Source organism: Lagenorhynchus albirostris, chromosome 1 (genome assembly GCF_949774975.1).
Source record: "Lagenorhynchus albirostris chromosome 1, mLagAlb1.1, whole genome shotgun sequence".
Taxonomy (NCBI): domain Eukaryota; kingdom Metazoa; phylum Chordata; class Mammalia; order Artiodactyla; family Delphinidae; genus Lagenorhynchus; species Lagenorhynchus albirostris.
Window position 1 is genome coordinate 158,300,655 of NC_083095.1, and position 27,998 is coordinate 158,328,652.

Sequence of the window (27,998 nt, forward strand, 5' to 3'; positions counted from 1 at the left end):
AATTCACAAAGTGAACTTTATAAAACAGATTACATATTGTCATTCAGCTCAATGTTTGTTATTTCCCTGAAACTCCCTCTTTGACCCATGGGTTATTTAGAAGCATGTTGCTTAATTTACAAGTTTTTGGAGATTTTCCTGTTATCGGTTATCGATTTCTAGTTTGATTCAGTTATGATCGCAAAGCATATTTTACATGGTCTTTTTATTTTTTATTTCATTTTTTTGGCCGCGCCACATGGCTTGTGGGATCTTAGTTCCCTGACCAGAGATTGAACCCGGGTCCCTTGCAGTGGAAGCGCAGAGTCCTAACCACTGGATCACCAGGGAATTCCCTGGTCTTACTTGTTTTAAATGTTAATGCTACTTACATTTAATGTAATTATTGATATGTTAGGATGTAAGTCTGTCATTTTATTGTTTTTTCCTGTTTCCCCTTATCTGTCTTCAAGTGGGTTATTTGGACATTCTTCAATATTCCATTCTGAATTATCTATATTTATGAGTATATCTCTTTGTTTAATATTTTCAATGGTAACTCTAGGGATTGCAATATACATATGACGTTTATTACAGTCTACTAGTATTAGCATTTATCTCTTCAGGTGGAATGTTGAAACTTAACCGCCATTTAAGTCCCTTTATCCCCGTCTCCCCATGATACAGTTATCTTAAATATTACCTCTACAAGCATTGAGAATGTCAGATAATGCTATAATTTTTTATTGTAACTTCTAAACAAGTATAACTAGATGTTATACCTGTCTTCCATAACCACAAGCTCAACGTGCGCACACTACTCATCACTCAACATCTAATCATCCATGAATTTAAGACCAACCACTTTCCCATACATTGTGCATTCCATACATACATCTGTGATCCCTGAAATTCATCTGATACTTGTTTCTCTTTGGGAGTCTGACCAAAAACCTGATATGCCTCTAACTTAGCACAATCTCTGAGATCTATATTCCTTTCCCTTTCCTTTTCAACTCATTCATGTTGTTTTATAAGTACATTTAGTTCATGAAGTATTTTTCCCAACTGGACCATAAATTTCATAGCAGTGGGTTTCTATTCATTTTGTATATTCTTCTAGGACCTGCTGTGGTATCCTAGTACTTGACAGATAACTACAAATTCACTGCCCTTTCCATGTTTACTGATTTAAAAAAAAATTCATCTATCTATGCATCCACTAGATCAGGCACCAATTTTCCACAGAACTTCTTGTTCATACATCTAGCACTAGCACCCAAAATACTGGCCCATAAGGAACTTGAGCTGCTCCAGAAGAGCAAAAATTCTGAGGTAAAAACTCCTTAACCTTAAACAGTTTGCTCTAAAAAACTCTCTGTAACATCCTTAGAAATCACTTTGTCCCAGATATGTAGCCATGCACAGCCATCAGGTGTCCTCTGTGCATCCATTCTTACACACACACACACACACACACACACACACACACAGTACTCAATTACCCCGTTTTAGAACAGGAATAATTTATTTCTATGAATATGATTTTAATAATATTCCATAAGTACTTAGTAATCAAAGTTTTCTCCAAATCAGGAAAAAAAACAAAGTAATTAGCAAATATTTTATGTGTGTGTATATATATATATACACACATATAATTTTTAAAAATCTCTTTCTGTGATTAGATTTAACTTTTAAGTGATGGAAGCAGTGAAGAACTCAATGCCAAAGCACATTTTGATAAGGCTTTTTCAGGGCAATTAATTTAGTTTCTTGAGAATAAAAGTCACACTTGCTCCAGTTCCACAAGGACTCCACCACAGTCTTTAGGATGGAGAAAAATCACTGGTTTTCCGTGTGCTCCTATTTTGGCCTCTTCACTTAGAATACGAATCTTCTTTTCTTTCAAATCCATCACAGCTGCATTTATATTATCCACCTTGAGAAAAGGAAATAAATAAGAACACATTTGAGATCATAAAAATACCAAATTATAATACCGTAAGGCTTAGAAGAAACTGCGAGCTCTCTGCCTTTGGGCAGAACCATTCTTAAACCAGCACAGAAATAAGCTTAATACTTCTAGAGACGGAAAAGAAGTTGCTAAATTTTCCTAGGTAAGCAAGCACAATGCTTAAGAGTTTTCACCATTAGTAAACATTTCTTACAACCTAAATAATGTATGCTACACTTCATAGCATGTTCGTCTAGCAGTATTGTTGACGATACTGCATAAATTGTTTTTCCTAAGAGCTTTGGGTTCTTCATTTATAAGAGGGACATGAGGCCTGCCATATAAATGGCCAAGAGACTAAAATAACAGATAAGAAGCTTTGAGCACAGTTTATAGAAGGTACTCAGCAAATATGAGTGCTTCCCTGATCTCCAAACCTCTCACCTGACAAACTGTCTGGTTATTACTTTTGAGATTAGAACTTCATATACATGAAAATCACTATTAAACTGTCACCAAAATGTTTTTCTCCATTCTAAAAAAATGCAAACATTTATAATTTTGCAAGTCTTTTCTAAAACATTTCTATTTTCTTCATCCTTATTAGCAGTCTAGGAAAGGAGCAAATCTGTTTCTAAATACCTGATGGAAGAGTAATTCTCCTGTCTTGGAAAATCATCCTCCTAGACTTGGAGCCCAGTAAGTGGATAGAAAGGGATAGTAAGAATCCCTGTATTCCTAGGCAGTCATACATCACCCTGGAGTTTAATGATCTAATAGCATTACAAACAATAATTTAAAAAATCCAGAGAATAACACCCATGTACCCAAATATAGATTTAACAAATGTTCATATTTGTACAATCTTACTTTCAAAGAGCCCAGGATTACATACTGGATTCTAAAACTGGTCAAACCACTGATAAGGATACTAAATGTTACTATAAATAAACTATAATTTCTTCAGAGTACATTCTACTTGTACATTCCTGACAATGTTTCTTTTTAAACCTGATAGCTATTTCAAAGTCATGCCCAGACTATGATGGTCATTTCATGCTATTTTGAAATAGCTGGTGTAGTCTCATCTTTCTCAGAACAGTAGGATTCCTGATAGCTTCCCTTTTTGTATCTGCATATAATGAATTTCATTCTACTGAATTTGACTTTTTTCCATTTTCCCAAAGTTAGTCTAAATTCAGTCTTTCCATTTAAAGATAATTTAAAAATTATACAGTACATGAAAATTTAAACATACAGGTAGAGCTAAGAACCCCTTGACTACCACTAATAATACTTCCCGCTCCAGAGGTAACTACTGTCCTCAGTTTGATGTATGCTCTTCCAAATCTTAAAATATATTTATAATCCTTACATATGTATGAAGTAGTGAAGAATCTGGTTTTGTCTACGAGGGATCTGGCCTTGACTTCTGGGAGATAATTTTTGTAACCTTGATAGGAGTGTCTTTGCCCTTGACTTGTGGGAGATAACCTATATAACCTGATAGGAGAGTCTCTGTTTAGGGTAGAAGCTGACCAATCTGGATCTTAAAGTAGAGCTGGCCATCATAGTCTTAGGGTAGGGGCTGGCCATGCCAGAAACCATGTGATTTAAGGTAGGAGCTATGGGTCACACGATATCAGCTGATCTGGAGACTGAGTTGAACCGTGTGGGCAATCAATCTATCGACCATGCCTAAGTAGTAAAGCCCCAAGAAAAATTCAACATTTCAGTTTGTGTGAGCTCCCCTGGTTGGCAATAGTCAAGGCATACTGTCACACATCAATGCCAGAACGGTCACGTGTCCTGACGAAAATGGGAGCTTTGCATTTAGAGCCCTCCCAGACGCTGCCCTCTGTGTTTCTTCCTTTGGCTGTTTTGGTCTGTATCATTTCTCTGTAATCAACCATAAGAATGAGCGTAATAGCTTTTGGGGAGCTCTGTGAGCATTTCTAGGATGTTATTGAGCATGAGGGTGGTTTTGGAAAACCCTAAGTTTGCAGATGATACCGAGTAAGGGCGGTCTTCTGGAGGACCGTGTGTCCTCTAAACTTGATAGTTGGCTCTGAACTTTGCAGTCTGACTAACTAACATGTATATCAATTAAAGTTTATATATATACACACACACACATACACACATACATTGTGTGTGTGTGCACGTGTGTACAGGGGTACATGATGCTTTCTGTATGCATTATTTGTATTTGCTTTTTTTTTTTTAACATCTTTATTGGTGTATTTGCTTTTTTATGTAATATATCTTAGCAATTTTTTCATGTTAGTACATATAGGTCAACAACTTTTAACCTACTACATAGTGTCCTAACTAATTACTTTATAGAAATACGAAAGGTGACCTAATCATTCCCCTACTAATAAACATTTAGGTTATAAGAAGGGAAATCTGGACTCTTCTTAATGGTTAGACGATAACTTGTCCTTCTCTAGTGTTGCCTATTGAACAAAAGAGTTTGGTGACAGTTCATGGACAAGATTGCACTGGCATTTGAAGGCATATGCACATAGCAGGGACTGGTGAAGATAGATAAAAATATGTTAAAGCAATATTAAAAGATATGGAAGACAGATTCAGATATTCTAGTAAAACTGAGCTAAAGAAAGAGAGACCAGATGGAGTGACAACAGCAATATTTGAATAGATAACTGATAATTTTCCATAACTGAAGAAAGACTTGAGTCCTCAAATTAAAAGTACACCTGAGAATAAAGCAGGATAAATAAAGACAAACCAATACCTATACATATAATAGAGAAACTGAATAACATCAGTGATACAGAGAATATCTGAAGAGCTCTCAGGGAAAAACAACAACTCCCTACAATTGAACTGAACAAATTCTTACTAGTAGGAACAGAGACCAGAAGATACGGGAGTGATGTCAAAGTACTGAGGTAAAATTATGTCAATCTAGAATTTTAAACTAGCTAAGTTATCATTCAAGACCCCTGCTTACACACACACGCGCACACACACACACACACACACACACACACAACTAAATGACAACAAAAAGGCTCAAAGGAGATATACCAACCAGCAGCAATTGTGTGCCCATTATTGGGATTTTAATTCAATCACACTATAAAAAGTTATAGAAGAACAAATTTGAATACCTACTAGGTATTTCATGATATTAGAGGATTACCATTAATTTTGTTTTAGGTGCCATTATGAATTTGTATAAATACATAAAAATGCAATAAACACATACACACAACTAAAATATTTATGGATGAAATTACATAACGTCTAGAAATGTCTTCACATTACCATAAGAAAAGGGAAGTGTGATAATGTGATGGAGGGAGTAAAAATGGAATAAGATTATCCATGAATTGATAACTGTTGAAATTGGGTTTAGGTACATGAGAGTTCATTATATTACTGTCATTTTTTGTGTTTGAAGTTTTCTGTAAGTTAAAAGAATTAAGGCTAACTACTAAACAAATCAAACTAGAATTTGTAATCTCTAAAATAGCAGAGGAAGAAAGAATTAAAAAAAAAAAGTTTCTCAATTCAATAGAAGGCAAAAAGGAGAAAAGAAATAAAAACCAAAAAAAGTTAAAAAGTTCAAGTACATTAGTAGTTATTATAAATGGAGACAGGTTAAATTTATGAATTATAAAATGAGATTATACGAATATAAAAATATTTAAATATATTTGTTGATTGAGAGAAATATACTAAAACAACAAAAAAAAATTAGCTATATGCTCCTTTTTAGAATATAAATGTCTTCTAGAAATAGACCTAAAGAAAACCACACACACAAGAAAAGAGTAAAGGGATGGATAAAAGATGTATCAGATAAATATTAACCACAAGAAAGTTGATATAGCAACACTAATATCAGATAAAACAGAACTTAAAATGAAACATACTAACAGAAGTAAAAACATATACAACCTAAAAACAATCGACCAAGATGATAAAACAATCTTGAATCTTCATGTACCTAACAGTATTGCCTTGAAAAATAAAAAACAAACTAAGCATGCATACCTCTCAGTATCTGACACATCAAGCAGATAAAGATTATTAAGGGTAAAGACAAGTTGTAATAGTTCTTTGAATATTCTGGATATGTCCTTTATCAGATATATGATTTGCAAATATTCTCCCCCATTCTATGAGTTGTCGTTACACAAAGGTTTTTAATTTGGATGAAGCCAAACTTATCAACCTTCTTGTTTATCATGAGCTTTTGGTGTCATATCTAAGAAACCATTGCCTAATCCAAGGTCATGAAAATGTACACCTATGTTTTTTTCTGAGTTTTATAGTTTTAGCTCTTACGTTTAGGTCTTTGATCCATTTTTGGTTAATTTTTATATGGTATTATATAACTTTGGGGGATTTTTTTTGAAATGCTGTCTTAACCCAGTTTTGAGGCCCTGGTAGAGGCTGGTCAGTTCTCATTCTGGAGCAACTGGTTAACCCCGCATGCCAATCACCTCCCTTATCAGGCTCTCATATCCTGGGGCCAGTATGTGCCCACCTTAGTTGCTGCAGAGACAGGTACCAGACAACTGGGTACAGTCCCCATGCCCCAGAGCCCACAGAATTACTCAAATTAGCTAATCTACAGGGAGCCCATGAAACCTAGCTAACCCCCCTCCACTTGTCCCACTCAGCTACCTTCTACAGCTCCAGTTGCTGTTACCCTGTCCCCAGTACAACCCCACGTGCCCTACCTGGTAGCCTTCTCTCTTTTGGAGCTGTAACAAAGAGTTCTGCCTTTCACCTATCCAAGTGTCACTGTGTTGTGTCCAGCTATAAAAAGAATCTTCATATGGTGTGAGGTAAGGGTTCCAATACATTCTTTTGCATGTGGATATCCAGTTGTCCCAATGCCATTTGTTGAAAAGACTATTCTTCCCCCACTGGAGGGTGTTGGTACGCTCACTGCAAATCAAGTATGAGGGTTTATGTCTGACTCTTAATTCTAGAGTAATCCATTGATCTCTGTTTCTATCCTTATGCTGGTACCACACCATTTTGATTACCTTTGATGGTAGTAAGTTTTAAAGTCAATAAGTGTGAATCCTCCAACTTTGTTTTTCTCTTTCAAGATTGCTTTGGCTATTTGGGATCCCTTGCATTTCCATGTGAATTCTACAAGTAGTTTGTCCGTTTCTGCAAAGATGCCAGCTGAGAATCTGATAGCAACTGCACTGAAACCGTAGATTAATTTAGGGAATATTGACGTCTTAACAATACTCAGTCCTCTGATCCACGAACACAGAATATCTTTCCATTTATTCAGGCCTTCTTTAATTTCTTTCAACAAGGTTTCATAGTCTTCAGAGTGCAATTTTGACTGTTCTCTTGTTAAATTTATTCCTTAGTATTTTGTTCTTTTTGATGCTATTGTAAATGAAATTGCTTTAATTTCATTTTCAGATGTGTCTTGTTTTATTAATCCAGATACATAATATTTGCATTTTAATTACTGTTTAATCCAATGAAACTTAATGTAATACTCATATAGTTAAATTGAAGTCTATCATCTTACTTTTTTTCTGTCTCATTAATACTTTGTGCCTCCTCTCCTGACCTCTTGTTTAAACATGTATTTTCATAGTGTTTGATTTTATCTCCTTAATTATATTTTAGTTATCTCTTAATTTTCTTATTGATTGCTCTAGAGTTTACAATGTATATTTTGATCTTATCTGAGTCTACCATTGCATGTATAATATATGAAACTTACAATAGTATACTTCCATTTGCCCAACTCCCATCCTTTATACTACTGTCATAAATTTTACTTCTATGTTATAAACCCTACAATGCATTTAAAAATTTTCAATTGTCAGTTGTCTCATACATAATTTAAGGTAATAAAAACGTTATTATTTTAACCTACATATTTACCATTTCTGGTGCCCCTCATTTCTTCTAAAGATCTGAGTTTTTACCTAGTATCATTTCCCTTCATCCTGAAGAACTTCTTTGGTATTTCTTGTAGCACAGGTCTGCTGGGCATAATCTTCTCATTTTTGTTTAATTAAAAATGTTTTCAGTTCACTTTCATTTTTAAAGGATATTTTCATCAAGGTTAGAATTCTAGGGTGACAGGGGGTTATGTTATTTTTTAAAAGAGTATTTTTTTTTTTTGGCCACGCCACGTGGCTTGCAGGATCTTAGTTCCCCGACCAGGGATCGAACCCATGCCCTTGGCAGTGAAAGCACAGAATCCTTACCACTGGACCGCCAGGGAAGTCCCAAAGACTATTTTTTTCGAGCAATTTTAAGTTCACAGCAGAATTGAGAAGTAGAGAGTTCCCACACAGTCCCTGCCCCAAGAGCATGCACAGCCTCCATCATTATCAGCATCCCCCACCAGATGGTACATTTGCTACAACTGATGAACCTACACTGACACAGCGTTATCACCGAAAGTGCACAGTCTACCTTAGGGATCACTATTGGTGTTGTACATTCTACGGGTTTGGACAAATGTATAATGACATGTATCCATTATTTTGGTATCATACAGAGTACTTTCACGGCCCTAAAAATCCTCTCTGCTCTGCCTAGTCATCATTTCTCCCCACCCTCACAACCCCTGATCTTTTCACTGTCTCCATAGTTTTGCCTTTTCCAGAATGCCATATAGTTGGAATCATACAATATACAGTCTTTACAGATTGGCTTTTTTTACTCAGTAATATATGCATTTAAGATCCCTCCATGTCCTTTCATGGCTTGATAGCTCATTTCTCTTTAGTGCTAAGAATATTCCACTGTCTGGATGTACCAGCTTATTTATCCACTCACCTACTGAAGGATCAGAGCAGCCCAAAGTCTAGGACTAATTTTCCTCACAACTAATGCAAAGCTCTTCTGAATACTCTACCCAATGTCTCATGAATTACAAGGTCTCTCCACTATGGTTGGTAAGAACATGGCTTTTTCAACCTCTGTGTAAGGATTGTCCCCTCTAATCCTTTCAAGGAGTTCTATTCCCAGCTTCAGGCAGCATCCTCACACGCATGCACTGTTCACTATTCAGATGAAGAGGTGAGAGGCATTGCTGACCTCTGGAGAATACTCTCCATGCAGCTCTCTCCTTTCCAGTCCTTTATACGGCAAACTGAGACCACCACAGCCTCCCCATCCTTTCTGCTCCCACCTCCTCAACGCAGGGAGACTGCTGAACTTCGCTTGGATCCTCCCTTCCTGCACTGCAGCCTGGAAACACTCTCTCCAGCCAGTAAGCTGGGCAATTGTAGGGTTACCTTGGTTGTTTTCTTTCTCTGAGAAATCAATGTGTTGTGCTGCCAGATGTCCAATGCCAAAAATTGTTATTTCATATATTTTGTCTAAATTTTTTTCTTTGAGGCTAAAGGATAAATCTGGTCTCTGTTACACCATCTTGGCTGGATTTATTGACAGAATTCTAAATTGGCAGTTTCTTTTCAGTACCTAAAAAATGTCACTACATATTGTGTCATTTCATAACTTCTGTTGTCTTGTTTTTCTCTGACTGCTTTTAAGATTTTCTTTTTATCTTTGCTTTTCAGCATGACTGTGGGGCGCTCAGGTGGTGTCATTTGTATTTGCCCTGCTTTGGGTTGCTGGGCTTGAATCTGTGGGTTGATGTCTTACCTCTGATTGGTAATGTCCTTGTCGACTATTTCTTCAATGATTGCTTCTGTTCTATTTTCTCTCTTCTCTCTTTCTGGGGCTCCAAGTATACTCTGCTAAAACTTTTGACCATGTTCTACATCTCTCTTATGCTCTATTCTGTCTTTTTGTTCCTTCTGTATTTTTTCCTCTTGATTTTAGACTCTGGCCTCTGGAACTTGAGGACAAATTTCTATTGTTTTAAGCCACCAAGTTTGTGGTAACTTATTACGGCAGCCCTAGGAAATTAATACAATCACTATATATCCATACGGAAATTGAACAATTAAGTAAAGGGATGGCACATGGTAGGAGCCAAGTTTCTCCCTATTGGAATGAGGGGTTATAGACAAGCAAGGGAGAAGGCTAGAGTGGTCCATGTAGTAATGGATTAAGGTCAGAGACATCAGTATGAACTCATGAGTTCATGAGCATGTCAAACAGACATCTTATGAGTTATGGTTGAATACAGGCATGCTTACAGATATATGTATATATACAGCATACACACACATAGGTCATTGCTCTGTTAGCTGAGAAGGCCTAGAAGCAATGACACCCCAGTAGCAACAAGCACATCTTGAGCCCAGATCTTGGTTTCTAATACCATTCTCTAGTGAAAGAAGCCAGGGCTTCTTGGGGAGATGGCCAGTTCAAGATTAGCAGAGGGAACACAGATGATGTGTCTGGAGCATCTTGCAGTGCCAGAAAATAAGGAAGCATGGGAGGAAAAATAAAAAAGATAGGGTATGTCAAAGGGACACAGGAGTCAACCAAAATGCCCTACTGGCAAAGCTGGAACAATTTGAGCAACAAAATAAAGTAGTATTGGATTATAGTCTAAAGTATAAAATAAATGTGTATAACTCATTACTAATATAAAATAAATGACTGAATAAATAAGTGATTGAAGAATAAATGACTGAATAAATAAATGGGGGAAAACAGAGAAATCTTCCATACAGAAAAATTCCAAATGATTTACGGAATGCTCAAGGAGCATAACTGTCCATTCCTTCAGTGTTGGCTTCACACTGTGACTTCCTCCTAAAGATTATAATACGGAGAAAAAGAAAAAAAATCATATCTTTACAGTGGAGAAACATGATGACACTTCTTCAGCCGGGAGCTTGAGGCCGACATCAGCAGTGATAAGTCATGTGGACAGTATGTACCCCTGACATGATGTAATGAGAATGGCGCTTTACCTTTGTGGTCTTCCTCCCCAAAATCAATAACCCTAGTCTAATCATGAGAAAAACATCAGACAAATCTCAACTGAGGGACATTCTATAAAAAAAACCAACCAGTAATCCTCAAACATATCTAGGCCATCCAGAACAAGTAATGTCTGAGAAAACGTCACAGGCACGAGGAGCCTAAAAAGACATGATAACTAAACGTAATGTGGTACCTGGATGGGATCCTGGAACAGAAAAAGGACACTGGAGGACACTGGGTAAAAACTAAGGAAATCTGAATGAAGTATACATTTTAGTTAATAATAATGTATCGATTTGGCTCATTAATTGTGACAAATGTACTGCACTAGTAAGATGTTAATAATATTTTTTTTAAAAAGAACCTAAAGAGATTAACAACATTTGTAATAAGTGGACCTTGTTTGGGTCCTGATTAGAACACATCAACTATAAGGACATTCATGAATCAATCTAGTAAATGTGATTTATAACTGTGTATATGATGGTGACAAAAGATGTATTTTTGTCAATTTTGATCAATATGATAACGTCATTGTGGTTATTTATTTTTTAGAGACACAAACTACATAAAGGTAAAATGACCTGTGAATTACTTTTAAACAGTTTAACAAAGGAAGAAACGATAAAGTGTGACAAGATCTTGAAAACTGTTGAATCTGGGTGATGGGATTATGGGAGTTCACTACATTTTTTTCTACTTCTTGTATGTTTGAAATTTTTCATAATAGAATCATGACTGTTTTCACAGTGCCCTTTTGATAACTTCTACTCTACATATGATCATGGATATTTTCATTATAGAACATTCTACTCAATTATAAATATCCACATTTCTGATATTGCGTCTTATATACATATATTTTTTTGGCTGCATTGGGTCTTCATTGCTGCACGTGGGCTTTCTCTAGTTACGGCGAACAGGGGCTACTCTTCGTTGCAGTGCATGGGCTTCTCATTGTGGTGGCTTCTTTTGTTGTGGAGCATGAGCTCTAGGCACGCACGGGCTTCAGTAGTTGCAGCACACGGGCTCAGTAGTTGTGGCTCGTGGGCTCTAGAGCACAGGCTCAGTAGTTGTGGTGCATGGGCTTAATTGCTCTGTGGCATGTGGGATCTTCCCGGACCAGGGATCGAACCCGTGTCCCCTGCATTGGTCAGGCAATTCTTAACCACTGCGCCACCAGGAAAGTCCCCTGATATCGCATCTTAATTTTTAGTATACTGCTTCTTCAGTATCCCTTAGTCCAAGAAATACTTCTAAGATTTAATAACTTAGATTTTGGAGGAAATGCCTAATTGACATTGTACTAGCATTTATTTCTATTTCTGTTACTCTTTCTATCATTGACTTTGATTTTAAAGATCTTGTATCATGTCCATCCTTCTGTTTAGAGTACTGCCATAAAATTAACAATTTTCTAAGAGTGCTCCTAATGTGCTGTTTGGCAATAACAAAAAGAATGAAATAAAAACGTTTTAATTTTTCTGAATTGAAAGTAGATGCATTATCTACTCTAAGGGTATAAAGAATGCTTAGAAAAAATGCGAAGTAATTTGATTTGGGAAATTAAGTCTGTCCCCCTAAGTAATATAAATAACATAGTCAATAATAACGCATCTAAAAAAATCTGCTTTTATAGTCCTTTGTACAATTACAATTGTGTATCATATAGCTCTGTAAGACCTTAAATGTCACTAGTGAATATCCGGGCTATTCATTTCAACTTCTTATCAGTTTTGGGGGGTATGGTAGGGTGGGGACAGGCAGCAGGGGGTATTGTATCTGTGTCTGGGAATTTATTTTGATTTTCTCCTGTAATTTGGAAATTAAGAGTGACAGTACTCCACATAAAAAAATGTTTGGATTGTCACAATCAGAATTCAGAACCTTCAGGTAAATCTTATACTCTCTTTGGTCCTCAGCTGCCTCATCTGAAACTGGCAATGCAATCTTGTTTGTTGAAAGACAAGAAGTTGGACTAAATAACATCTTTTTAAAAACCTTAAGGTATGTAATTCACAGTGACCGAAATTTATGAATAAGTAATAATGTGCTACTTTTAATGGTGCATATTTTGATTAATCTTAAAAATATAGGCTTTTTATTTTATATAAAATTATTATAGTGCTTATTGATACCAATAATGAATGAATTTAATCTTCAAATTGATATAAATCCATGGAAGTTAAAATTAAAAGTCTGAATAAAACATTTCTGTTTCAACTGTCTTTTCCCAAAAAACAAAAAACTAAGTGAATTATGCAAACCTAACACTGTTCTCACTTTGTATCGTGTTCAGAAGGTTCCTGAGTAGTCCTGGGGATTATTGTAGAAGGGCACACATTAGCTTCCATACTTGCTATGTGGTCTGGTGGTGGCTATATAGAAAGTTTCCCAAATGCTGCTCTGCAATTTTCACCAGTTGATAATAAAACATTAAAAAAACTAAATATCTTAATTGACAGAACTCTTTTATTCCAAGAGGATTTCTCCTTTTTCTTCTCCTCTGTTTTTTCTTGGTAATAAAATGCCCTTTCTTTTCCAAAATGATGTAAGCAAGAGACAGAATTTTTAAAATTTTTCCTTATTAAATAACAGAGAAAGTTAAAAAACCTGATCAAACTGCCCACTTCTTTTGTTCTCTGGAAATGTTATCATTCTACAAAAGCCCCACGTCTGGGAACCCGTGATACACAGATCACTTGTAGAGCTTAGCAATTCCCTAGGGTTTACTTGTAAAGCCGAAATGAGAATGGAGTTTTTCAAAAAGTAGAATTTTCTCTCTTCTTCATTGGAGAACAGACATTTCCCAGCACGCAGGAAATAAGTTACCTTGCTAGTCTCTCACCTTAAAGTTTTTTTCTTTCATAATCTAACATCCTTTGTGTATTTGTACCACCATCTCCGACACTGGGGAGCTATACCCGCTCACCTGATACACCTCCCCCGTAACCAGTCCTTACCCTGTTGCTGCCCCTCCCTCAGCAACGCTCGCTTCACCCCACGTGTCCTCCCCCTACCCCATCTGGTTGCTTCCTCACCCCACCTAAGCTCCCATTCGCTGGGCCTGGCCCCCTGCATCAGGGCCTCCCACCCCACTCCCCGTACTCAAGTCCTCGCCACCTTGCTTGGGTGCCCCCCTCCTGCACAGAGTGGCCCCAACGTGTGTACACCTTCCTCACCCTGCTCAGGCCCTGACTGCCCATGGCGGTCACCCCATCCGCAAGCCCGCTTGGCTTCACCTCCCCATGAGTCATCGTCTCCCCCGGCATTGACACACTCCACACACAGCTCAGGCCCCGCCTCCCCACGCCAGGTGCCCCCTGCACGTGCATGCACACGCGCACACGTTCTGCTGAGGCTCTCACACTCTATGCTCCCAACATGCTTGGGACCCCACTCCCTGCATCGGGCTGGCCCCCAGCACTGCTGCCCTTCTCACTCTGACGCCCCAAACCTGGCGGCATCCTCTGCTCAGACTCGGACACCCTGAGCTGGAAGCTCCCTACGCGTGGGTACCCTACTCGGCCTCCAGCTTTCCCACAGCAGGCAGCTCTGCTCGCGGGGGCCCCTCAACCCACATGGCCCCGCACCCCGCTCTGGGCTCCCCCGCTCTCCCCAGCAGCGTGCACTAGTGTTTGCCTCTGCTCTACCTAAAGTCTCCAGGATGGCACGAAGGGCGGGGAAGAAGGGGAAGGGGCCACGACTGTTTTTAATAGTATTTATTTTCCCTTTTGTTTTGGCAACTAGAAGGAAATATTTGACAGAACGAGTGGGTACACTAACCTTACCTTGAGTTTTCTCTTGATTCATTTTCCTCTTTGTTCTAACTCGCACTGTTACTTAGGTTTATCCTTTGGTATCTCATAGGCTGTGTTTTGGCCAGTCACCTCTAATCCTCTGTGGGAAGTGCAGGGCACACATAAAAACGTGAAGCAGCGGGCCATCCTGAGAGGACCGGGACTTTTTTGTGTAGCTACACATCCCGGCACCTAATGCAGTGAAAGTCACAGTGACTCTGAAAATGCTTAACGACCAGGAACATAACAAAGACAGCAACCAAACAGAACAGAAGGCACCTTATCCAGGGTCCTGGAGGACCTCCGCTGTGCTGAGTAGTAAGCCTTCAGTTGCTGAATTGTGTGTGTGTGGCAGGGGGAGATGTCTGAGGGGTCTTAGAGAAGGGTCCTTCTGGAAGGAGGATGTTACTCAGAAGGTTTAGAGCAGCAGCTATTTACCAACCAGCACAGAAGCACTTAAATATTTTTACAACAGTACTAATTTGTTGAATAAGTAAATATTTTCAGTGGCCTTTAAGGTTTTCACTGTGACATACCTTGCTGTCTAAGTTATTTAGCGAAAGCAGGGGTAGTTCTATTCGATACCAGAAACTTCTCCTCAGGGAGAGGCCTGCGAAAGGTCAGAAGCACACATGCACGTCAGCACAGCTGTGCCAGACAACTGAGGCTGCTCGGTGCGCACGTCAGCAAGAAAAAGACGGAACAAACTTCCTCTAGGGAAAGCCAAACACGCGTGTATTTATCACCTTCCACCTTTCAAGTACCCCTCTCTTGAGTCTCCGTCTATTCACAAAGGCTAGACAGGTTGCCTCCTCTTGCAGAGGGAATGGTCCTGGTTCCCACTTCTGGCTATTTGAAAATAAAATCGTTCTAGACCTTCTAGAAGTTTCACACACATTCCTTCTGTTTAGAACACATCACTACATGGATGGCTGTAGCACTTGTAAGACGCGGCCATAGCCTCTCAGCTTCTCCTCTCCCCCTGCATCTGGTCAGCCTCGAGGACTTGTTTATGACCAACAGACAGCGGAAGTGCTGCTGTGGGACTTCCGAGGCCAGGACGGAAATGCCACACAGTCCCACCTGGCCTTCTTGGACATTCACTCTGGCCGGTAAGGAGTCGCAAGGCCACTGCCTGGTAAGAAGTCCGACTGTCCTGAGAAGCGCCCTCAGCTTGTGGAGCTGCAGGGATCACACACATGTGCTCTGCTGGGAGGCCCAGCTGCACCCGGTGCCCAGCCAGCAGCAGCCACCAGCACGTGAGTGGGACACCCGGCCCGGCGGAGCCTCACTTCCGTGTTTGACCACAGCCGCAGGACAGACCCCAAGCAAGAACTGCCCAGCAGAACCCTCCCCCAAACTCCCAACCCACAAAATCCCCAGCAAGATACAATAGTTGTCATCACACCCTGAAGTGTAGGGATAATGTATTACGTGGCCACAGAACCTGGAATGACCAAGGAAATATTTTCTGACGAGTTCTATCACCTTTGTACTGCCAGTGGAAGACAATTTCAGACCTCAGCTGTATCAGCAGGAGAGACTAGGTCACACTATGGTAAAATAATTAACTCTGAAATCTCTGCAGGTTCATTCAACAAAAATGTTTTTCCTGTTCAAGGATCGGTGAGGAATTCTGCTCTCTCTGGTGAGTTCGGGAACCAAGCCCCTGCGTGTGGTAACAACTTCATTTCACAGGTTTCCACAGCAGGTGACAATGATTCTCAAATGACTCCACCTTAAAGCATATCTTCATTCAGAAAAAAGTGTCATGCTATCCCTGCAATACCACTTTTAAAAATTACCAACTAGCATAAACTGGTGGCCTCCAGTACCCACTTTCCATTTCCTCCTTTTAATTATACCAGGCCCCAGGTTTTAGCAAGGCATGTAAGTGCCTGAATACAGACGACACTTGAGGTCGAGTGTGCCATGTGACCAAACCAACGACAGGAACAGGAGTGATATGTTTGGTTTCGAGATCACCCCCTGAAGATACCTGCCCTGTATTCTCTCTCTGCCTTTGGTGAGGCCTGGAGCTACCCTGTAAGTCGTATGTTACTGACAGCAGCCATCAGCCTGGGACAGCTCATCTTAGACCGAGAATAGAAAAATAAAATCTACCCAGTCAAGACATGTTATTTTTTACAGAGAGCAGAGACTAATGATGGGGTGTGTGGCATACTAATGCAGCAGCTAACTAACCACTCGGCACAACTCCTCCTATCACCTACCTTCATTTTATACTGACAAACATTTTCATTTCCCCCCTTTAATCTGGACTTTTGAATTCACTTTTACATTACTCAACTTCCACTATTTTTTACTTAACTGAACTTCTAACTCACAGTGGCTTCCTTTGAAGGCCTGGGTTCTCTGATGTAGAACACAGACAGTACAGTGTGGGAGAGAGATGAGTGCATGCAAGGGCTGAGGATCCTGCTTCTCATCCTGGGGAGACTTAGACAAGCCCTCAAGTCCACTGAAACAAAGACTTGCAGCCAAAATTAACCTCCTAAAAAAGGGATAAAGGTTAAATATTAGGCCTTGTTTAGCTCCTTTGTCTACTACCTTATGGCTTCCCCACCTGAAATTTTAATCTCAGCTAATCCAATGAAGGCAATCTGGCGCCATGGCTAACAGTGCAGACCCTGGAATCAGAACAAACCTGGGTTTGAACCCCACCTTTGCCATGTCCTACACATGTGACTGCAGGCAAGTTAACTATTCTAACTACTCACCTGTCAAATGGGGTTAATATAGCCCTCAAGGGTAGCTACGAGAATTAAATAAGGCACGTCTAGTATTTCGTCTCCTGCCAGAGGACACAATGCTGGTAGTTATGATAACCTGATGCCTTTCTATGTGCTTTCCTTCTGCCTAGAATACCTTCCTCCCCTTGTCCACCTGGGGATTCCTTCACATTCATTGTAACTCATGCCCTGCGATACCTTACCACCTCCTTGGCCTGCCAGAAGCAATCAATCTTTCCTTCATTGCACAACTAAAAAGACACGTTAATTCTGCTTATCCCAGTGCACTGTAAGCAGCTGCCCCTCCTGACGGTGGGCACGGCCATGCCTTTCTTACTCACTGCTGAATCCAAGCCCTCAGTGGAGTACACGCGGTAGGTTCTCAAATATATTTGCAATGTAAACTGAATAAATCCTTGGGTTCATGCTGGAACCAAACCCCCCCTCTCTCCTGGATTGGGAATGAGGCCTAACTATGAATTATGTCATTCCTTCTATCAAGAGATTTGTCCTACCAAAATAATTTAAATTGAAGCATAATTGGTAATGCTGATATTCCAAAAGCAGTTATCTGAACATGAACATCTACAGATAAAGGCTCTCTAATGAGAATGTTCTTGTCTAACACTTCGTGGTTTTCTTCAGGAATTGTTAGCAGATGCAACTGAGAAGATCTGAGAAATCACAGTCAGCAATTGAAAATGTATTGCCTTTGTAATAAGGAACAAGTTATTAGAATTTTAAAGATAGAAAATAATTATAATAATAGGCATGTATATGGAAATTCTTACTTTATAAAGTCTTGTCACTTGTTTCTTCTAATTGCCTTGTGACAGCGAAAGCAGTGTGTTCCTATTGCATGGAAGGTCATACGTGGTCAATAAATACTACAGCAAAGACGCAAATCTGTTTTGGCCAACTTCAGTGGCCTTTGTATAGTTGAACCCAGACTTCAATAAAACATATTTTCATTATTATTTGTAGTTTTCTAGAGGGAAAGAGAATATATCTATAGATCCATCCTCGAAGAGAACCAATTTTACCATTTCCCTGAAAGAACTTAATGGAAGTTTCTGATGACAGCGGCAATATGTAGCCTTCAAAAGTAAAAGACATTTTAAAAGAGATATTTACAATACCAAGGATTAAACTAATTAAAATACCTCAATGCAGATGTGATGCATTCCTCCAGCCTTGTTTTTCTGCAGAAAACCTGCAACTGGACTGTCATTTCCCAGCGGATGAAGCAGCTCCATCTTGGTATTTCCCAGGTTGACAAAAACAACGGATACTCCATGCTCAGGAAGAGGGACCGTCTCACCCACCTGGGCCCTGAGAACATTCTTATAAAATGCCTTGGCCTTTTCCAAGTCTGGCACTGCTACTGCGACATGATTGAGTCGACCGAGGTTCCATACAGGACCAGCCGCTCGATGCGACGACAGGGACATGGAAAAAGTTCTTACTGTTGGAACTGGAGTTTGAAGTCTGGGAAAAAGCCCTGAAAAATGGAGCAGGCATTGAGATCCTTCTTCTGAGAATTGATGCCCTTCTAAAATTAATTTTTGAAAAAACAAAATATAATCATATATGTAAAAATTATTTCCATACCTTTTCTTTTTAATTAGTGAAATTAAATCGGAGTACATAAATGAAAAAACTTATGTCAGAATTACTCACTCTGCTCTGAAATAACTGTCTGGAATTAAAAAACTAATTCTGAGCTTTCTAAATTCAGGACAAAGGATGACATTTTTCATAATAACTTATATTTACCAATAACACTTAAAGGATAGCTGCATATCATTAAGGATTATTTGCTATTCTCTGCATTTTATAAAGGGTAAGTTTGAATGTGATGGTGAAACGACATACATTTAATGATGATAGCAAGCAATTTTTTTCTCTACCTAGAACCAATTTTTTGTCTTACGTTCTGCAGTAAGTTCATTGAAGTTAGAACCATAAATACCTTTTTTTTGTTTTTATTTTTTTTTTGCGGTACGCGGGCCTCTCACTGTTGTGGCCTCTCCCGTTGGGGAGCACAGGCTCCGGACGCGCAGGCTCAGCGGCCATGGCTCACGGGCCCAGCCGCTCCGCGGCATGTGGGATCTTCCCGGACCAGGGCACGAACCCGTGTCCCCTGCATCGGCAGGCAGACTCTCAACCACTGAGCCACCAGGGAAGCCCTATAAATACCTTTTAATGTGTACTTTATTTGGATGATTACCAACTAAGGAAAATATCTCATTATTGGGGGAAAAACAAGCAAAGATCAAGAGGGTACTTAAACTTATGAGAGTTTCCTCTGAGCGATTTTTTTAAATTGTTTTTATAATTTTGAAGGATTAGAAGCAGAACTGCTTCTAACGTGAAGAAACCTTTCATTTGGAAACTGACGCAGCCTGCAATGTGTTCTCCCCATGTACTACTATTTCTTCAGTCCCCAAAATACTGGACTTTAAGAGCCAGGTTCTCCCCAGAATGAAAACTATATATGTGTACGAGGTCTAAATATAATCCTGCAAAACTACATCACTTAATAAAAAAGTATGAAACAGCAAATTGAAGAATACATATTTTAAACAAAGGGTTATTAGCTCTTAATGAAATAACACTTTAAATAGTACCTAGTATTACAGAGCTTCAGCTAACATAAAATTAATTCCCCTTTACTAAAATTTTTGTTAACAGGGAAATTAAAGTGGCACTATTCGATCTGATTTAAGACCATATACCTTGTCGGGAGGGCAGTCTCCTCAGCCGCAGGAAGATGGGCCTCGGGCCTGGAATGCTTCCTTACCAAGAGATAAAGAGCCCACAGCCTGAGTGGCTCTTATCACCTTGTGGGGACTCTCCCTCTTTCAGAATCAATAAATGCTCCTTTGTCTCTGCTTAGAGCATGACTGTCACAAGGCCAACTCCATTGTCACACCTGTCCTCCACAGGGAGGGGACAGGGTTCCTTGGACTGTGGCAAAGGGGAGCGTGTACAGGCCAATTGTCCTGCTCTGGCCACTGGGAGAGGCCCGCTGGCTGGCGGGGGCTGACACCCAACACTAAGGTCATCCAGCTCTGTCTCTTCTCTACGCACTGTCCCACCTGGTCTTGTGTTCTCCTTGGTGACTCCAGTTCTTTGGACTCATTGTGTCATCATGAAATTCAAGTGTACTCCAAACCAGTACACACATACATAAAGGTACCATTGAAATCAAATTTTATAAAAAGAATACCTAATCCTTACTAGATGTGATGTGCTCTAATATTTTCTGTTCTATTGTATTTTATTTTAGCTTTTTAAAAAATACTGGTACTACCCACTAAATATCTACCTTGCTGGTTTGTTGTGAAAATTAGACATTTGATGTAAAAAATATAATACTACAGTGCAAGACATTTGTAACAGGTGTACAGTAAATTCAGCCATTCTTATTGTTAATGACACACAGGGACTGTTTGCTGGTTGAGTGGTATGCAGGGTTCTGTGCAGACCAAGAAACCATTTGAAGGGCATGGTGGCAGTGAATTTTAAAAATGCTAACAACCAACAAAACCATCAGTCAGACTGCTCTTCCCTTCCTTCCTTGCATCTCTGTGTGCAATTTGCAATGAAAGTTCAATACAGAACATATCTGTAGTAAAAAAAAAAACTGGAGATACAGTCAACGAGCTGTAGAGTAATACATACGCTAGTGTTGTTTGCTCTGTGAAACTTTAAGAGTATATCAAACAGTGAATCTGGGTATTTCTGAATTCTCCTTACCAGTGATAACTTTACAAGAGATGGGGCAGCGGGAGGTTCTCTGGCAGGCATTCTATTGCCAGCAATGGAACATATGGCAATTGTCAAGGAGTAGATTACAATACGTCCAAGTGAAGGTGAAGCTTTATACCCTATGCCGGTTTGCTTTCGGAACATTCCAAAAACTCTGGCACTGAAAAGGAAGCTCAAGCAACTCATGCTATTAGAAGCCTCACTACAGTCTTTCTCCATAACTTCCTTATCATTTGGAAATGAGAGGAGGGAACAGTTTACAAGAATGACTGATACTTTTTCCTTTTAACAGAACACAAAATCTTCTTTGTATGTTAGGAAAATAGAAAGATAATAACATCTTTATATAATGTAAAAATCAAGATTTTATGGCCATATTTTAGTTGATCTTACTTCTAGAAGTGTAAACTAGTTTGTGAAAGGAAACATCACTTTATTGGTTTTATTTGGTCCCTAAAGCATATATTCTAGGAATAGGACAAAATAAATATGGTGATACTGGTGAGAATTCAATAATTCCACTTCTTTAAAATGAAGGGTAGGGGACTTCGCTGGTGGCACAGTGGTTAAGAATCCTCCTGCCAATGCAGGGGACACAGGTTTGAGCCCTGGTCCGGGAAGACCCCACATGCCGTGGAGCAACTAAGCCACAACTACTGAGCCTGTGCTCTAGAGCCCGCGAGCCACAACTGCTGAAGCCCGCAGGCTTAGAGCCCGTGCTCCATAACAAGAGAAGCCACTGCGATCAGAAGCCCGCGCACTGCAACGAAGAGTAGCCCCCCCGCACCGCAACTAGAGAAAGCCCGCACACACCAACGAAGACCCAACACAGCCAAAAATAAATAAATAAAATAAATTATAAAATGAAGGGTAAAGGATATAAAAATGGCCAAAAAGCACATAAGATATTCAACATCATTTGCCATTAGTGAAAAGCAAATCAAAACAACAATTAGATATTATTTTACACCCACAAAAAAAAGTGTTAGTGAGGAGTCTATGAGTGAAATGTGAAATCCTACAGACCAAGCAAATTGGGGTAAGAAACAGAATAAAGGGGTTACAGTGATATAGATCCTTACAGATACTTTAAAAATTGTGTTGCTGAAGAATTTGTTGTGAACTGAACTTTAAAAATATTAGTTTCGGGGCTTCCCTGGTGGCGCAGTGGTTGAGAGTCTGCCTGCCAATGCAGGGGACACGGGTTCGAGCCCTGGTCTGGGAAGATCCCACGTGCCACGGAGCAACTGGGCCCGTGAGCCGCAAATACTGAGCTCTGTGCGTCTGGAGCCTGTGCTCCGCAGCAAGAGAGGCCGCGACAGTGAGAGGCCCGCGCACCGCGATGAAGAGTGGCCCCCGCTTGCCACAACTAGAGAAAGCCCTCGCACAGAAACGAAGACCCAACACAGCCAAAAATAAATAAATGAATAAATAAATTTATAAAAAAAAAAAAATTAGTTTCTCCTTTGACTTTTGCCAACTTTTAAAAGATATTTTTATTTCAGATTGCACCCCAACTATAGGAATCCACAGCTTCTTAGTTTTAGGTTTCTCTCAGAAAGTACAATAGAACTACATTACTTTGAACTCCATAATGTGTAATTCGTGACTATTCCAAAAAGAATTACTTCCCATGAATAAACTACAATGTATACATAGGTGTGAATAAAGGTATGAGATACTTAAAAATAGGAGTGTTAAAAAAACCAAACAACAGGATTGTAAAGATGAACAACAGTGACTTTCACTCACATCAGGAATCTGATGTACAAGAAATGGATATGTTACCAAATCTGGATGTAGATTAACTCTAATTTCAACTTTCTTTCAATATTGTTTCTTGCTAAATACTTTTAGTGCCTTGACTTAAAAATAACATTGCATTCCTTTCCATTCAGATTGTTTTTATTTCAGACCAGGCTTTCTCGACATCGACTCCAAGTAAGAAAAGGTTTAGCTGCAAGGGTCTATACTCAAACACATTAAGGGTACTTACTGTTTAAAGAAATTATATGTTAAATTTGTACATAAAGTGTCATAGAATGTGAATAATCATTTGTAATGAGGTTTTCTTAACATAAATATTGAGATATTATATTGAGATATAATTTATATACTATAAAGTTTACCCAATTGAAGTGTCCAATTCTTTTTTTTGTATATTTGCTAAGTTGTACAGACTTCACATAATCTAATTTTAGAACATGTAATAAGTGGGTTTTTTTAATGAATTTATTTATTTATTTATCGCTGCGTGGGGTCTTCCTTGCTACACGTGGGCTTCTCTAGTTGCAGCGGGTGGGGGGTGCGCGGGCTTCTCATGACGGTGGCTTCTCTTGTCGCGGAGCATGGGCTCTAGGCGCACGGGCTTCAGTAGCTGTGGCTCACGGACTCTAGAGCGCAGGCTCAGTAGTTGTGGCGCACGGGCTTACCTGCTCCGCGGCATGTGGGATCTTCCCGGACCAGGGCTCAAACCCGTGTCCCCTACGTCGGCAGGCGGATTCTTAACCACTGCGCCACCAGGGAGGCCCCTGTAATAAGTTTTTAAGTTTGAATTTTTGCACATCTGGTTTGAGGAGACAGACATACTTCGAAAGTCGTTCATCACAAGTGCCTTCAAGTTAGTTTGGTAAGAAACCCATTCATTTTCAGCATTCAACCAGAGGCACCATACACGTATTTTCATCCTGTTTAAAACTATGATTAGGAATAATTTTTTACTCATTGCAGTTACTAAATAGACAACAGTTCTGTTACCCCACTTCCATATGACTCCATCATAGATCTATCCTCACAGTCATGTAACTTGGCCACTCTTGTCTTTAACAGGTTCAGTTTACATTTTCAAAACTAACTTTTTTCACAAAGCCAATCCTTTGCAAGCCAAACTGGAACGAATTGTGTGTGTTTAACCTGATTTCTTTTTCTGAGCTTCTCCTGTTTTTCTGCTAGTTTCATGTTCCTTAAAAGTGGGGTCATAACATAAAATTACCATTTGACCCAGCAACCCACCTCTGGATATATACCCAAAAGAACTGAAAGCAGGAATTTGAAGAGATATTTATATACCCATTTCCTAAGTGCATATTCACAAAAGCCAAAAGGTGGAAATAACCCGTATCCATCAACAGATGAAAAGATAACTAAAATATGGTCTACGCATACAATGGAATATTAGTCAATCTTAAAAAGGAATGAAGTTCTGACATATAACACAACATGGGTGAACCTTGAAAACATTAAGCTAAGGGAAACAAGCCAGTCACAAAAGGATACACATTGTATATAAATTGTATACACATTCCACCTATAACAGGCACCTAGGGTAGTCACACTCTGAGAGAGAAAGTAGAATAGTGGTTACCAGGGGCTAGGGTTTGGGATAATGGGAGAGTTATTGTTGAATGGGTACAGAGAGGTTCAACTTGGAATGATGAAAAAGTTCTGGAGATGATGATGGTTGCACAATATGAAGGTACTTAATGCCACTGACCTGTATACCTAAATATGGTTAAAACTGTAAATTTTAAGTTAGATATATTCAACCACAATGAAATAAAAAGTGGAGTCATCTAAGGTTCAAGCCTCTAAAATAGGATAGATCAAAGCCAGCCTTTGGAATACACTATTTTCATTTTGCTTTTCCTTTATGCAAAGATGTGCATAAAAGTTACAAAAGAAACATGCATCTTTATTAGTATTCAGTTCTTGCAATAAATATATGACTTGGAAGTTATATTCCCTTCCCCTTAATTTCCCCCCAACAACTACTGAAGAAAAGTATTTCTAAAAATACACATGTAAAAATGCCTCTTCTCTAATATTCAAATTATTATTTATATGTTCACCTTCAGGTTTTGTGTGTAAGTATAAGAGGTAGCACGCCTTATGGTTAAGAATGTGGGCTCTTGTGCTAGACTGCTCTGGTTCAGATCTTGACGCTACCATTGGTGTGTACCTTGGGCTAGTTACTTACCCTCTCAGTGCCTCTGTTTCTCATATAGGAAGATAATACCTACCTCATAATATTGTCATGAGACTAAAACGAATATTACACACAAAAGGTTTAGAAAAGTGCCCGGCACAAAGTACATTATAAGTTCCAAGGATTATCATTACTGTCACTTTTAAAAAGGTTATATCAATAACTTGCTTATAAATGTAAGCATCTCTGACTTCTAATGCATTTTATGTTTTTAAAGGAAAAAGTTGATTGTGCACCTACCCTATACACAGTACTGCTCTTACGTTCAAACTCTTATTTAATAACTAAAGAATTGTTTGTATTTGGAGAATGTTTTGGCACACATAGTGCTCCTATAGTCACTGTTTCATTTCATCAATCCATAACTTACTACTTTTTATGACAAGGAGATTACTCTTCTTTCACTCTTGAAAATCTACTCGTGTGGGCTCTGATTTTAGAACATTGTTGACAGTATTTCAATATTTAGTGACTACTGACATCCTCATGGAATAATGCTGCTGGAAGCTATTATAAGCATAGTATTCTTTTCACTTTTTGATACAGGAATACTGATTTACAATTTTTCTAAGTTGAAATCAGTTGCTTTAGTAACCCTCTAATTCGCCCACACTGCTCATGACTGTTGTTTCATCTTGGAAACTCTTTTTAATATCTTATAGAACCTATTACCCCCAATGCAGATATGGCCCAGTCTCTAGGCATTCTCCATACTGCTGGGATCTTTCATCGGTGTAGGACAGATCCCATGGCATAACACCTCGCTGATCTGACCTCTCCCAATAAAGACGCACAGGTTAATTTTGTCATTACTTTTACGCAACAATGCTACCACACAATCTTGCCTATACAAACTGTGATCACAAATTCTGAAGCAGGAGTGTATCATGGGGTGGCCCAGCTCTGCCTATTAGTCTCAATGGCCATAAATTAGAGAGCATAGTAAAAGTTCAGTGAGTACTTCAGATTTTTCCCACTTAGAGAAAAAAAATAGACCTGATTAATTTCCTTGCAGGTCACACTGAGTGGCAAAGCTGGGCCTTAAGCCTAGGTCTGTCTGACAACAAAGTTGATGTTGTGCAACCATGATATTTAATTTTCTCATCCCTCTGACATTCTTTACCATTCTTTGGTTCTCAGTTTTTAATATCTTCAGTGTATGTTCTATGAGCAATGTCTATTTTCTAAGAGACAGCTTTCTAAGAGATGAGATGACTGTTTTATGAGTTCTTTTGAAAAGGGCTATTGCAACGGTATGTGAGCTCAGATGATGCCTTGTATTTTACCAAGGAGAGGAAAGAGGGGCCAGGAGGGCATGTTATTATCAAACCTTGAGTATCACCTATTAATTAGAGATTAATTTTTAATAAGTTGTGCTCAGCCTATTGTTATATTTTTTCCTGTATACATATCACCTCTCTAAACGGATCCACAGCTGAGACAGCTACAACTATTACGGCACATTTTGCGTGGTTCTCATCACTTAGTCCTGGTGACTTGCAATGATAGATGCATAAGACATTTTGTGCCTGGTAAGAAAGATTAAAGAGATTGATAAAGAACATGTTCCGTTTGAGACGGGACTTCGAAAGACGACTTGAACTGTCAGTTTGAATAGGGGGAACATACAGCTCTTTCTAGGAGAGAAACCTAACATTATTGAAAGTTCATCCCCTTAAACACTTTCTTAAGGTGCTCGGCTGAAGGATTTGTCACGGACGTTCAGGAGTAACTCAGAGACGTCACCACTCGGCACTTCTTTCCTAACAGGGAATTTCAGATTAAGGGAAATAGTTGCCCCTCTGATGAAGGATGAAGAAAAGAAAAAGAGAAAGAGAAGAAAGTAGATGGACTGGGGTGACAGAAAACTTGAGGCTACTTTTTTGTTTGTTTGTTTTGGTTTGGTTTGGTTTTTGCTTTTTTGCGGTACGCGGGTCTCTCACTGTTGTGGCCTATCCCGTTGCGGAGCACAGGCTCCGGACGCGCAGGCTCAGTGGCCATGGCTCACGGACCCAGCCGCTCCGCAGCATGTGGGATCTTCCTGGGCCTGGGCACGAACCCGTGTCCCCTGCATCGGCAGGCGGACTCTCAACCACTGCGCCACCAGGGAAGCCTGAGGCTACTTTTTTTAATGGTGGTGTAGAAAACTCAAGGAACCTTCCAATCAGTCTACTGCTTTTTTCCCTGATTTTATACAAAATAAGGAATATCTTAGGCCATGTGGGAAAAAACGCTCCTTCCGTATTCTTTACACAACTGACCTTCCAGAGTTCTCAGCAGGATGCTGGCCGAGCCCAGAGTTCAGCCTGCGTTTTCACAAGGCGTGTCCTTCCTCTGGTTTCTCCCCCGTCTCTCACGGGGTGCGGTAAACACAACCTCACTGTCCCTCTGCCATTTACTGCATTTACTTCTGGTCCAGCCTTGCTGCCCCTTAGCCGGGTGCCCTCGCCTCCGCGGTCACTCAGAGAAGTGGTGACTGTGACACGCAAACACACAAGGAAAACCCCACGCTAACCCAGTCGTGCCTGGAAGGCTGGCTCTGTCTAAAGGTGCTGACAGCGGCCAAGGAACGCATCTCGAGGGCAGAGCGCAGCAGACCCAGGAGCGCTGGCCACGGAGCGGCCTCCTCTGGCCCTGGCGTCCCGTCCCGCACACCCCACCCTCGGACAGCCCCGAGCGCGGAGTATTCACCTACGGCGCTCGAAATCACCGCCTTCAGCACACGCGCCATCTTGGAAAGCGTTAGCTAATTCCTGACGTACACATGCGTCGGAAGGGCGAAGGCGCGGCGGGGGGCGGGACAAGAGCCCGAAGGGGCGGGGCAGACAACACTAGGGGGCGGGGCGAGATCCTGGGGGCGGGGCAGACGA

At 39.9% G+C, this 27,998-nt stretch overlaps 1 protein-coding gene across 1 annotated transcript; it reads right to left on the minus strand.

The window, feature by feature from the left end:
- MCEE (methylmalonyl-CoA epimerase) lies at positions 1-27,893 on the minus strand. The gene is made up of 3 exons (XM_060170790.1): positions 27,820-27,893; positions 18,533-18,870; positions 1-1,921 (listed from the first exon to the last, which is right to left on the minus strand). Exons 1-3 carry the CDS (start codon positions 27,857-27,859, stop codon positions 1,769-1,771), a joined length of 531 nt encoding a protein of 176 aa, XP_060026773.1. The 5' UTR covers positions 27,860-27,893; the 3' UTR covers positions 1-1,768.
- Positions 27,894-27,998: the final 105 nt, after the last annotated feature.

What these genes read in the sequence shown, in the direction of transcription:
- MCEE (XM_060170790.1), bottom strand. Translation starts at nt 27,859, where the DNA reads ATGGCGCGTGTGCTGAAGGCGGTGATTTCGAGCGCCGTAG. An exon ending in GGTGATTTCGAGCGCCGTAG is followed by an intron (nt 18,871 to 27,819) that starts GTGAATACTCCG and finishes TCCATTTTTCAG; the next exon opens with GGCTTTTTCCCAGACTTCAA. An exon ending in TGCATCACATCTGCATTGAG is followed by an intron (nt 1,922 to 18,532) that starts GTATTTTAATTA and finishes CCTTTTCTCAAG; the next exon opens with GTGGATAATATAAATGCAGC.